Below are 12,199 nucleotides of genomic sequence, written 5' to 3'. Positions count from 1 at the left end.
CATCTTGCAACTTTTCTTATTTGGTTCAAAGAAACTAAAATGTGGGCCTGTGCAGTATTCCAAGTGGCCTATTATTCAGAGATTATTTACCAATAAAGTGATATATTAGTGATTAATCTTAGATTCTTAATTCATTTCAACAAGCAGTGGGATGTTAAAGTAACATTATTAATGCAATATTTATATACCCAGTTAAACTATCTCAGGAGGAAAAATTAATAGCAATCAGATAAGCAGAGGCTACAACTATTAGAAACTACTTACTATAAAGAATAAAAATATATCGTGATGCACTAAATATATTATAGTACAGTAACTATACCATAGCACACTACACTATGCAATGGGAGCACAAGTGACATTGGTTACCAATACCCTGGGCACCTGCAGTGTCAGCGGCGATTTCTTCTCAGGAGCTGAAGCAGGGCCACAGTCTGGTGTTTGTCAGCACAGAGGCCACATTGATCCACCACAATGAAGACCCCAAGGCTGGAAGTAGCCTCAATAGTTATGCTCAAAATCTGACTTAAAATTGCTTCCATTCCAAGGTAGAAATGGTAAGGGCAAGGGAGTTAGGAGGGCAGGGGAGTTAGGAAAACAAGGTCAGGGAAGGGCAGAGGGAACTTGGAGTGAGTGGGGACTAGAGTTTAGGGAGAGGGTGAACATTTTGAAGAGCCTTTTTTCACGTCATGATTTTTAAGATGTGGGAGGAGGGGGATAAATCTCATTCAAACTTTGTTTTTAAAACTAAAAGGCAAGGAGGGGTGACCCATCCCTGCAATCCTAGCACAAAGGAAGCTGAGGCAGGGAGATGTCTCCGAGTTAAAGCCACTTTAGGATACAGGAGGTTGGTTCCTAGAAAATTTGGCTGTCTCCAAAAATATATAATATACCCTATGTTTCTGTGATAAGTTAGCTACTACAAATTAAAGTGTTTTGTAATAAACATCTAACGTCTCTTTAACACTCCATTTGAAGAGAAGCTTCAGCATATATTTTTATTGTTGAAGGCCTTCTTCCAAGTCACATGACCTTCACATATTCGAGCTCCTTTCTGAGACAGGTAAGAAAACATTCACTCTTAAGACTCTAGTCACCTAAATATTCCTTGGCCTTTAGTAAATGTGACTTGGTCATGGAGTGGAGCAGTATAAGTCATTTTACAACAAGGCACAAATTCTTAGAGTCCACAACCTCCTCCAATCATGTCTCAAGCTGAGCATCAACTATTTAAACACATTAGCCTATGGGAGACATTACATCCAAGTCATACTGAAGCCTTTATTTTTCAAGCGTAGTTTACTTACAGATTTTTAGATTAACTCTGAAAATGTCATATTTAATAAAAGGTTATCAAATAAAATAAAATCAACACTGTATATAATGTTATGCACTGTAGTAGAGACAAACTTATCCAGATGACTATGTGCCTTTATGACATCAGCCGGTGTCAGGATTTCGCCTCACCCGCCTTACTTACACCAGGACTCAGCTGGCAATTCTGCATCACTGTTCACGGTAAGGTAAAGGGAAGGACCAGGCGAGTTAGAGAGGCAGAAACAAAGTCTGAAGAGAGGTCCGAGGCAGCTTGGGCTCCTGTCACCCCAGAAAATAAACTCAAAACGTACTTCCCTGTAAAACACTCTGCTCATTTATTGTCTCCAACCTTATGCACAGAAAATCTGCCAAGAGCCCTGAGCCCCGGGAAGGACTGTCTTTATTCCTTCCTAGCCACAGAAAGGGGATGGTGCAGGAGCTGGGGGTGGGGGGGTCTCCGAGAGGATAGGGTCCTCCATGCTGAACTGCTGGGCTTACATTTAGATGCTCAAAAGCCAGGAGGCACCATGCTACATGCTACATGCTACATGCTACATGCCAGGCAGTGGGCAGAGTTACCAGGGCAGAGCTGATACTTAGAAAAGCTGCTGCTGGAGATCAAAGGTCAGACGCTGCACCTGACAAGCTGTTTCTCCTGGTTATTGGTATAAGTGTTTAATTCAATTGATCTCATCAGAATGGCATTCCCTTGCCAGCGGGGCAACATCGACACTGCATCTTCGACCAAGCTCAGAGAAGACTCGGTGGGCTTTTTCCAAGACATGTCCCCAGTGCTCAAGCTCACGGTTTAATTAGCCATCTTTCATCTAAGCAGCCTCTAGATCAGCTCTTTAATTCCCTCGCCTACCACTGTCGCTCTTCCATTCCTCTGGTGGGCTTAAGTCTCAAATGTTCCCGCAGACTCGCATTTTGAACACCTGTCTTCTGTCTGGTGGCACTATTTTAGGGCAGTGGCTTTCAATCTGTGGATCATGATCCCTTGGGAGCTGAACCCTTTTCACAGGGATGGCCTAAGACCATTGAAAAATACAGGCATTTGTATTATGATTCATAAATTATCAAAATTACAATGATAGGGTAGCAATGAGATGATTTCATGATTGAGGTTACCACAATATGAGGAACTGTATTTTAAAGGGTCATAGCACTGAAAAGGTTGAGAAACACTGTCTTAGGGCATTGTGGTACCCTTAGGAGACGGAAGCTATCTGATAGATGTAAGCCACTGGGCCTGGGCCTTTGAAGGACTGAGCCTGGCTCATGATCTAGATGTTTATTACTCCCTTGTATGTGATATGAAGGGCAGACCTGCCACTGAACTCTCCCATGCTCTTCCCACCAGGCTGGACTGACTCCCGGAAAACAATAGCTGAAGTCAACCTTCCTGTTTCTGTCATGCACTTGACTCACAGCAGTGCAAACACAGCTAACATACTCGGGAAGAGCTTCACAGTCAAAGCCTTCATCCTGCCAATAGCCTCTCCACTGCAAAATTTCTCAACTTCCCAAGCCACTGAGTTCACTTCATCATTCCCTACCAGATGTTCTCACCTACAGAGTCAGTCCTCCCAGTCACATGAGTGAAGGCAGGCTAGTGTGGGCCCAGACAAAACTCCCTTCCCTAGAATACTCTTGTAGTTTTATGGTCTTAAGCAAATTCTTGTTGTTTTGGGTTTTTTTTTTCCTGCTGTGGTTCTTAGAGCCACATTTCTCTCTTCTGCATCCTAAGAAAACTGTCCTTATCCTGAAAGATCTATTTCAAATAGTACCTCTCCTCTAGAAAACCATTCCTGATTTTTCCACCCAGTAAAAATGACCACCCTTTTCTTGTGACTTTGCCAGGGGCCAGTTATTCCTGACAATGTGTGGCACACGCAGGGTCATCTGGATGCTCTTTTGTCCTCCTCAGACAAGTCATTAGCATCTACAGTCACATCTTACAACATATTCTGGCTTCTTCATATGCTAAACTCAAGGCTTTTTCTAGAAAAGAGTGCTCAAATGTGTGCTCCCTAGTTATAGGAAGTCGCATGTGCTCATAGATGTCCATCAGGAACAGCAGTGAAACCCACAAAATATTGTGTCATCAGAAGAGGTGAGCCTTGAACTGGGTTTGTCTAACTGAAGTGAGATCAATTAACCACATTAACTGACCCCCTTTGAAAGATTTTATTTCCAATTGTGAAGTGTGCTCTTATAAGCAAAACCTTGGCAACGCACTAAAGCATATTTTGTTAAATGTTATTAAAAAAATCCATCAACAATTCAATTAAGGTTACATATATTTGTATTAGGGAAAAAACTACAAACTAATATGCTAGCTATAACATAGCTCACCGTGTTATAACGAGAACATATTGCTCAGTGAATGGTCTCTACTGATCCAACCACACACCTTTCTGACTTTGTAAGTGCACTTAAATTACTTACAAAGTAATTTATATTATATGAATTCAAATGTCCCAGTGTACATGCAGCCCTCTGCGGACAGACTTAGTAGTGACCTCACGAGGAATATTTCTCCGCAGTTGACATTGTGCTTTGGGGTAGAGGGCCTGGAGAAATGGAGGTATCTGAAGAGCAAAAAAGAGCCTCCTGCCTTATAATTTCATGCCCAGTGGTTTTCATCTACTCTCTTTTCAGATTACTTTTCCTCTAAGGGGGTTTATGAAATAATCCCTATGCTGGTGCTACTGAATTTCTGGTTTCTACAAAACTTGAAAGCATTCTTCAAATAAAATAAAGCTTACATTAAAAACTGCACGAAAAGTAAGCCACTTGGAATTGATGAACATCTTGAATCTTTCTATTACTGGACCGAAGTTTGAATAGGAAGGTTAGTTTCTGTGAACAGTTGGATAGAACAGAACAAGCTGCAAACCCGCCCTATCCTGCTGTATCCCACCATGGCTCAGCAGCTACTAAGGGCTGTTTGCTGCTGAGCAGAGCTCTGAAGGACAGCTCCTGGGCCAAGGCACCCCAGACTCCATCTCCATCTCCCTCCCAGGCTGTTGCACCTGGTGAAAAAGGAAATGGAAAAGATCATGAGTCAAGGCGCAACCAGCACACATATTGGGCCCTTGAAACTCATAGCCAACAAGACCATCACTCTTTTTGAGAGCTACATCCATGACTTTGATATGTTGGGGGATCACAAGCTTAAACACAGCCCTTCGGTTCTATGCTAAGCTATTACTAAGAAAACAGAAAGACTGGAAACCAACTAGCATGCTTAGGCAAGCTAAGCTATAAATGAAATATGTTCCATATGCTGTAACTTACCAAATTTAATGTACTTATCCAAACACGAAGTTATTTTGTAGATGGCCCCTTAATTACATAGATATTTTTATGTATGGGTGTTTTGCTTGACCGTATGTGTGCAGTGCCCAAGGAGTCCAGAAGAAGGAATCAGAGTCTGAAGCTGGAGGTACAGATGGGTTGTGGCCCTCCTTGTGGGTGCTGGGAATTGAAGCCAAGTCCTCTAGAAGAGCTCTTAACCACTGAGCCATCTCTCTAGTTCTGTCTCATCCCATGTTGTTATTGTCTTAAATTTCAGGATTGTATGTGTATAAGTGTGTATGTATGTATATGCATGTATGTGTGTATATATGTGTATCTATGTGTATGTATATGTGTATATATGTATATGCATGTGTGTATGTGTGTCTGTGTGTGTATATGCATGTGTGTATATGTGTATCTGTGTATGTATATGCATGTGTGTATGTGTGTTTGTGTGTGTATGTGTATCTATGTGTATGTATATTATCTGTATGTATGTATATGCATATGTGTATGTGTGTATATAAGTGTATCTGTGTGTGTTTAGATGAGAGGACAACATTTTAGAATTCTCTCCTTCCACCATGTGGGTTCCAGGTATTGAGCTCTGGTTTTCAGGCTCAGTAAGCTTAGAACTCCTTTTTTGATATGGTAGGAATATGAATAGATCAGCCACTGTATCCACATGTTTGGTGCAAGCACTCAATTATTAAAAACTGAATGGCTGAACCCGAGGCCTAATTGTGTGGTTAGAGGATGCTCACAGCAGAAAGGCGACATAAAGCATCAGTGCTTTTTTCAGTGCTTACGTCCTCCCACCTCAGGTCTCAAGGACTGAATGATGTCAACTTCTGTACCTACCTGAGGGTGCGGTCACAAAGCCAAGCTTTGGCTCTCCTTATTAAGGATGAGTTGAGTCAAACCTGGAAGCAATTGGTCCATCACTTATTAAGTTCATATTAGGCATGTTAAAAAACAAGAATGTACGTTTATGTTATTCTGTAGATTGCTCCCTGACAATGCCCAAGGAGGGTTTGTCAACCTAAGTTATCAACGTAAAAGCTTTACATATATTTCCACTCAAGTCTGTTCTAGGAATTGTATCTATAAAACTACTACAAGTCCGCATGCATGGGGATTTCACAAGCACCACTCAAAGCCTGGAATCCCTAACTCTTCGAAGCTGTAGGCTAGAGGTGGAAATAATCATGTTTAAGGGTGACCTAGGAAGAGAGATAATGCTATTATCGAGATGAATACCTGGCAGAGGGGCAGCCACTGCTACCTGTGTGATCTTGATTGAGCTAACTAACCTCTAACATGGATACTAAACACTGAACAGTCAGTCTAGAACAGGAAGCCCAGTCATCACTCAGTGTGAGCTAAAAGCAGTGTCCTTCTCTGTCATTTGCAAGTGGAGGGGGGGGGCGGTTTTCTTACACCTCAGAAAGAAAAGAGAATAAAAGCAAAAGCTTAGTGTGGAAAAACAAATCGCTTATCAGCACCACCTGTCAGTAAAAAAAGCCGATGGCCAATGAGCTGAGGCAGGAAATAGGAGGTGGGACATGAGCAGGAAGAGAGAGGATTCTGGGCAATAGAGAATAAAAGGAAGAAATGCCCAGGAACTCAAGAGAGAGGGATGCAAACCAGCAGGTGGCTGAACTCAGGATAGAAGGAAGAGGAGACTTGGAAGCATGAAACTGAAGAAGAGGTAACAAACCAACTGGAAGACATAGAATGATTTGAATGGGTTAAATAAGTTACGAGCTAGTCAGGGAGTGAGCCAAAGCTTATGGCTTAGGCATTTCATAATAAGTAATTAGTCTCAGAGTTGTTGCTGTTGAGAACTAACTGACCTAGAGGAGAAATGGATTTATATTTTTACAGCTTAAGAAAGCACACTTGGAAGAGACCTAAATTCACCAAGGAGCTGAATCAAAGGGAGATAACTGTAGAGTGTTTTGTAGCCATCTTTGGCTATTTTGTGGGTTTCTTTTCTCTTCCACCCTTTCAAACCCCTAACACTAGAGAAAAAAGAATGGAGGGGAAGGAAAGAGATCCCTGAATAAAGTCAGGGGGTTGGAAGGGGGCGACATCATTAGCCTACTTCCTCTGATTAGGGGTGAGTTCCTTGGGGCAAGGTTGGTGTTTGCCATCAGGATATTTAATTTCTGCTTGTTGCTATTTCTTAACTACTTGACATACTGTGACCAACCACAACCAATAACCACCTCTTGGGGTCTTAGAATTTATACACCCTCTGAAAAGTCCCCAGAATTCCAAATCATCGAACAATTACGGAAGCTATCCGAAGCTGGCAAAAATCACTACCCCACCAAAGCACACTGCAAATCACGGTCAGCTGCTGTGAACAGTCTGAAGCAGCCCCGTGGCTGACAGCTGGGATCCAAATGAAAACATATTCCCATAATATTTGTGGCTTTCTTTTAAAAAGAAAGCCAAACTTCAAAATCGTTGCTACCGTCATTACTGTCTAGCAGTGTTAACTGAAGAGATGGTCACCTGGCCTGGGAATGGGGGCAGTTGAAATCAATGAACCTTTTGTGTTTTAGAAGACGTCTCTGAAGCCCAAAGCAGAGTTGTTTTCAATTGGTTGCTCTCAGAGTGTGGGCTGGGGTGTGCCTTAAGGAGTCCGAGGTCCTGTGAGGCCAAAACTTTGGTAACGTGGGAATAACACTAACACATTATTTGCCTTTTTCATTATTGTAACGTCACCACCACAAAGTGGTGTTTCCTAGCAGCTACACAAAGGCAGGTACAAGATGGCGAGACACAGCAGGGAGCCACCGAGCAGGTGTCTGTGCTTCCATGAACAACCTCCTCACCCTCAACCTCACCCTCGTTCCTGTCAGAAGACATGAAAGCAGAAGGGAGACTAGTTCTTGAGAGGGAAGGATCAATAGGAATAAGAGGCAGACAAGAGAAGGTGACTTCCATGAAAATGTCATCACGGGGGTGTAGGATGGTCCAGCGGATAAGGATGCTTGCTATGTAACCCTGACAACCTGAGTTTGATCCCTGGAGCCCATTTCAAAGTCGGAGAACTGTCCTCACAAAATTAACCCTCACTGTGTGGTAGCACACAAACACACCCCCTTATCATACATACACACATAATAAAAATTTTACATTTTCAAAATGTCACAATGAGCCAGATATGGTGGCAACACACTTTGAACCCTCCAGCACATAGGACGCAGGGCTGGCAGGTCTCTGTGACTTTGAGGCCAGCTTGGAAAATGTAGTAAGTTCCAGGACAGCTAGGACTCCACATAGAAACCCTGTCTCAAACAGAGAGACAGCAAAACAACAACAAAAGACATTTCTTGAAAGAATAGTCGCATAGTACCTTCACACTTGCTGATTGCAGAACGATTGCAAGTCAGCTGTCTCTCCCAAAACTCCTGAAATGAAACAGAGATTTTGACTAAACACTCCACACTTCTTCTTTTACCTAGAAAAAGTCCTCTCTCGTCCCAGAGACAGCACAAACAGCAAACTCGCCAGAGCATCCTTCTCGAGGTATTTCAGTGTCTGAAGATCCTTCTCCAAGCCGCTCAGCTCCCGAAGGACAGAGCTGTGAAACCTCTCGAGCGTGTCTAGTCTGCCAAACAAGAAAATGTCTGTTTTCACAGCTCCACAAGCTTGCCCCATCTTGGCAAATGGGTTCTCATTTTCAATGGGCATCCTTTAGCCTCGTGCACTGGTAGCTCATGAAGAGGCTGGAGGGGAGAACTGAGTTCCAGAGCTCATCTTGGAGATGGAGAACCAGACTCCATAAAGTTTCAGAGATACAGGAAGTTTCACGTCTCCACCCACTTATCTCCTGGATCTCACAGATGCTGCTTCCCCCCCACAGTTTGGCTTTTCAGGTAGTTACCTGCACATGTGGGTCTGATTCCAAAGTCTTATTAGGCAAGCTGGCGCTTCCTCTGCCTTTTCTAAAGAGAATGAAATCTCTTTCTGCTTGAGCTCAAGCTATTGACACGGAAACAAAGTGAGGGCATTTGGGGCAAACATGATACTGAGTGTTTACCGTCTTCAAAAGTCACCACCCCCACACACAGTGAGGCCCACAGGAAGCACTCTTGAGGGGCCAGTAAAGCATCATCCTGTGTACACTTCAGGCATTATCTCTGGGTAAGAGCTGTAGAGAACAAGAGAAACCGGGAAAGCCTATACTCATGCTATCGATATAATGTATCAGGTAGTAGGGACACACGTCCATTATATTTTGGCTTATTGCTGAAAGCGATACTCTGGATGTCTCCGGAGATAGATGTAGGCTGGGTGTGATAGTTGTCTTGAATGTACCGATACTGAACAGAATTAGGGACTTTCCAATAATAAAGCAAAGTCAGAAAAAAAAAAAAAGACTGAAATTGCCATGTTATGCAGCCCAGAGATAAGACCAAGATGACTTGCACACCCAATGTCTCAAAGATCTGCTGTTATTAAACAGATGCCCTCCACATCCCCTCCTGCTGTATCTTAGACTCTGATCTTCTTTACAAGGTTCCCTCCTTCCTCATCTATTTGCCTGTCACTGTGCTCAAACCATGGCCTTCTGAGAATGTCACCAGTGGGTCTGCCAAGAACATTAGGTCCCACTGGAGAGAATGGACAGGGAGCAGTCTTATCCATTCAAAGTTGCCATCAGAATGGCAATAAAGTCAGTGTCCAGAGTCAAGAGGAATGTGCCTGCCTTGTGCTCAGGAGACCTTCATACATGTAGGATATTATACCATTAGAGAATGAAAGGAGTATAGCAAAGTCAGAATGGGCTGAGTTCTCTTTCTGGTACTTTCTACCCAACTCTGTTGAGAGATACAGTTGACAAGTTAGAAATGTGGGAACTAGAGAGATTGCTCAGTCCATTTGTGCCCTCTGACCAGTACTTGTCCATTCCCCGCCTCTCCCTGGCCGCAAGTAACCACCGCCATGCTCTGCCTTCTACTTCAGCTCTCATAGATCTCACGTATATGGGTAATGTCATGCAGTGTCTGTCTGGCCCGGTCCACATTTCCCGCTTTAGTGGACCGGTACCTCAAATTTTCTTTTCAGGTCTCTAGTGAAGTTTTCAAAGGCCGTTTTAAAAGCAGAACCATTTACACCTTCTGGCACGTCTTCTTGAGATGGAGTAGAAATGTCTGATAAACAAAAATGAAATATTAACGATAACTAAAAAATAAATAAATAAATACTCAAGTGGACACATTTGGTCTCTGCTTACCAGAGGATGCAACAATTTGTGAGAAGCATAAATGTAAACCACAGACTCCCCCAACTGTCTATCTGCATCTGATTCTGCAAAATGGCTGACCCTGACCACCTTAAATCACATCAATTGATAATGTGTCTAGGAAGGATTGGGCATTACAGGAAGGTGTAAGGAACACACGCCATGGAAGCTCAGTGGGCAAGGGTGCTTGTTACCATGACTAATGATGACCTGAGTTCAATCTGTGGGTCTTATATAAGGAGAGAACTGACACCAGAAAACCACCCTTCATACATGCATGACATGCACATGTGTGTACATACTAAGGATATAACAGGGTATGTCAGTGAGGATAGCCTGACACAGAATCTCAGACTTACCTAGCTAGGCATATAAGGTCTGTGTTCTAAAGGATTTGCCTTCACCAACTTGTTCATTCCTTACAAAAACCATCGTAGGTGCTTCTAGGATTCACACAAAACACTAATACCATCTGACTTCTGCAAGCTTCACACCAGCAGCTCCAGGAATAGAACCCAGGTTCTCTCAAATCATGACAATCTTGTGCCTCTAGGCATCCCAATCTGTCTCTTTTGGAGCCCTTCGTTTAAAGATCTATGGTACTATTCAATCAGAAATCTAGCCAAGCTCACATAGACAGGATCTATCACTTGCTTCGATTATAAATTATGTGTGCACACAAACATAATAACTGTCAGCTAAGCGGAAGCCTCCTATTTTAGAACCTGCTGGTCTTAAAGAAGAGCTACAGAGCAGAAATCAAAGTGCTAGAAGAAGACAGTGCTTGCTTTTATCCACAATGTGTGCAACAATTTGTTCATCTCAGAAAGAACAAAATGCTTAGTACGTAGGCTGACTGCCGTCCCGGTGATCTTAGACCGTAGCTCTTGTAATTCACATGAGTACACTAAGAACAGACACATCCATCATCACACCCCTCCCTCCTCAGCTGCTAGGTGAATGCATGGAGTTACCTGTCATGACGGGGGATCCCGGAGCATCTTCTAATCTTGATTGCTTTAGGGCAGCAACGCTCCCATCGGGCATCTCTAAACATAAACAGCACTGTCATGAACCGTTTGCATGTGTACTTCTTTCGTGTCCAATGAATCTTGTCCTCTTTGGTCTGTGGACTTCACATATATGTCCACCGTATCTGTATCACCCTATATTGATATAGGTCTTTCTACATCCCTCTCCCCAACCAGCTCTTCTTGCATTCCCCAACCCATCCCCTCTTGCACTCAAAACATCTACAGATAGACATACACACATACAAAGGGACAGACACATACACATAAACACACATATACAGAGACACTTGCACACAGAGAAACACACACACATACATGCACATGCACACACATACACATGCATACACATACATACACAGACACACACACACACACGCACACATGCACCTACATACACATATGCAGACATACAGACACAAACACAGACACACACACATATAGACACACAGACACATAGACAGACAGACACAGACACACACATTCACATCCTACTGAGGCCATTTAGTATTACATCTACTTTCATGCCTTTGGGGCTGACTCCTTAGGTTTGGAGTCTCATTCCTGAAGGAAAAAACAAAGCATTTCTCCCTTGCTCCGCAGCCTTTGATTGCCAGCAGTTCTTCACGTGGGGTGGACCTTGTAAGGTTTTCCTGCACCTATGCTTGGGTGTCAGTGTGCTCTATGCAGGTTTGGTGCAGACAGCCATGTTGTGAGAGTTCATGGGAACAGCATCTCTGTCCTATCTTGAAGAAACTGTTATGCGATGGTAGTCCCAGACCTCGGCCCCTAAAAGACATTTCCTTCTCCACTTCTGTGATGTTGCTTTGGTCTCAGATATAGGGATTGTGTTGTAGCTGTCACATTTGGGGACAGGCACTCCTTCAGCCATTTGTTTTATGGCACTTCACTGGCCATGGGCCTCTTTTTTGCCAGTTAATAACCAACCTTGATACAACACAAGTGAACCTCATCTCCTTCTCATTACTAAGTACTGTTGGCAGGTGGATGGAGCACTGCCTGAGACTCAAAGCAATGCTGTCTGCTGATGCCTGAAGGAAGCCATGGCCACAGGCATCCCGTTGATGTGCTCAGACACATTTAGGAATTCTCTGCTTCACAAGGTATAGACAGACTCACTAGACACAGTATTCTAAATAAAGCCAGAGCACTGGACAACAAAGATATCCCCAAATGGCTGTAGCCATGGGTTTGTTTGGGATTCCTCTATTCCTTTGGCCTCTATGTTTTGGCTTTTGGTTTTTGGTTTTTGTTTGTTTGT

At 43.2% G+C, this 12,199-nt stretch overlaps 1 protein-coding gene across 1 annotated transcript in view; it reads right to left on the bottom strand.

The window, feature by feature from the left end:
- Nucleotides 1-8,094: 8,094 nt before the first annotated feature.
- The window catches only part of Sycp2l (synaptonemal complex protein 2 like), a 60,735-nt gene continuing 56,630 nt past the window's right edge, over nt 8,095-12,199 (bottom strand). Inside the window, 4 exon segments of the mRNA XM_021181021.1 lie at nt 8,095-8,248; nt 8,525-8,622; nt 9,691-9,794; nt 10,861-10,935. Coding sequence (XP_021036680.1) covers nt 8,095-8,248; nt 8,525-8,622; nt 9,691-9,794; nt 10,861-10,935 — 431 coding nt within the window.

This window comes from Mus caroli, chromosome 13 (assembly GCF_900094665.2).
Source record: "Mus caroli chromosome 13, CAROLI_EIJ_v1.1, whole genome shotgun sequence".
In the NCBI taxonomy this organism is placed as follows: Eukaryota; Metazoa; Chordata; class Mammalia; order Rodentia; family Muridae; genus Mus; species Mus caroli.
Note: the sequence above shows the minus strand (reverse complement) of the source record. Positions and strands in the feature narration are given on the sequence as shown.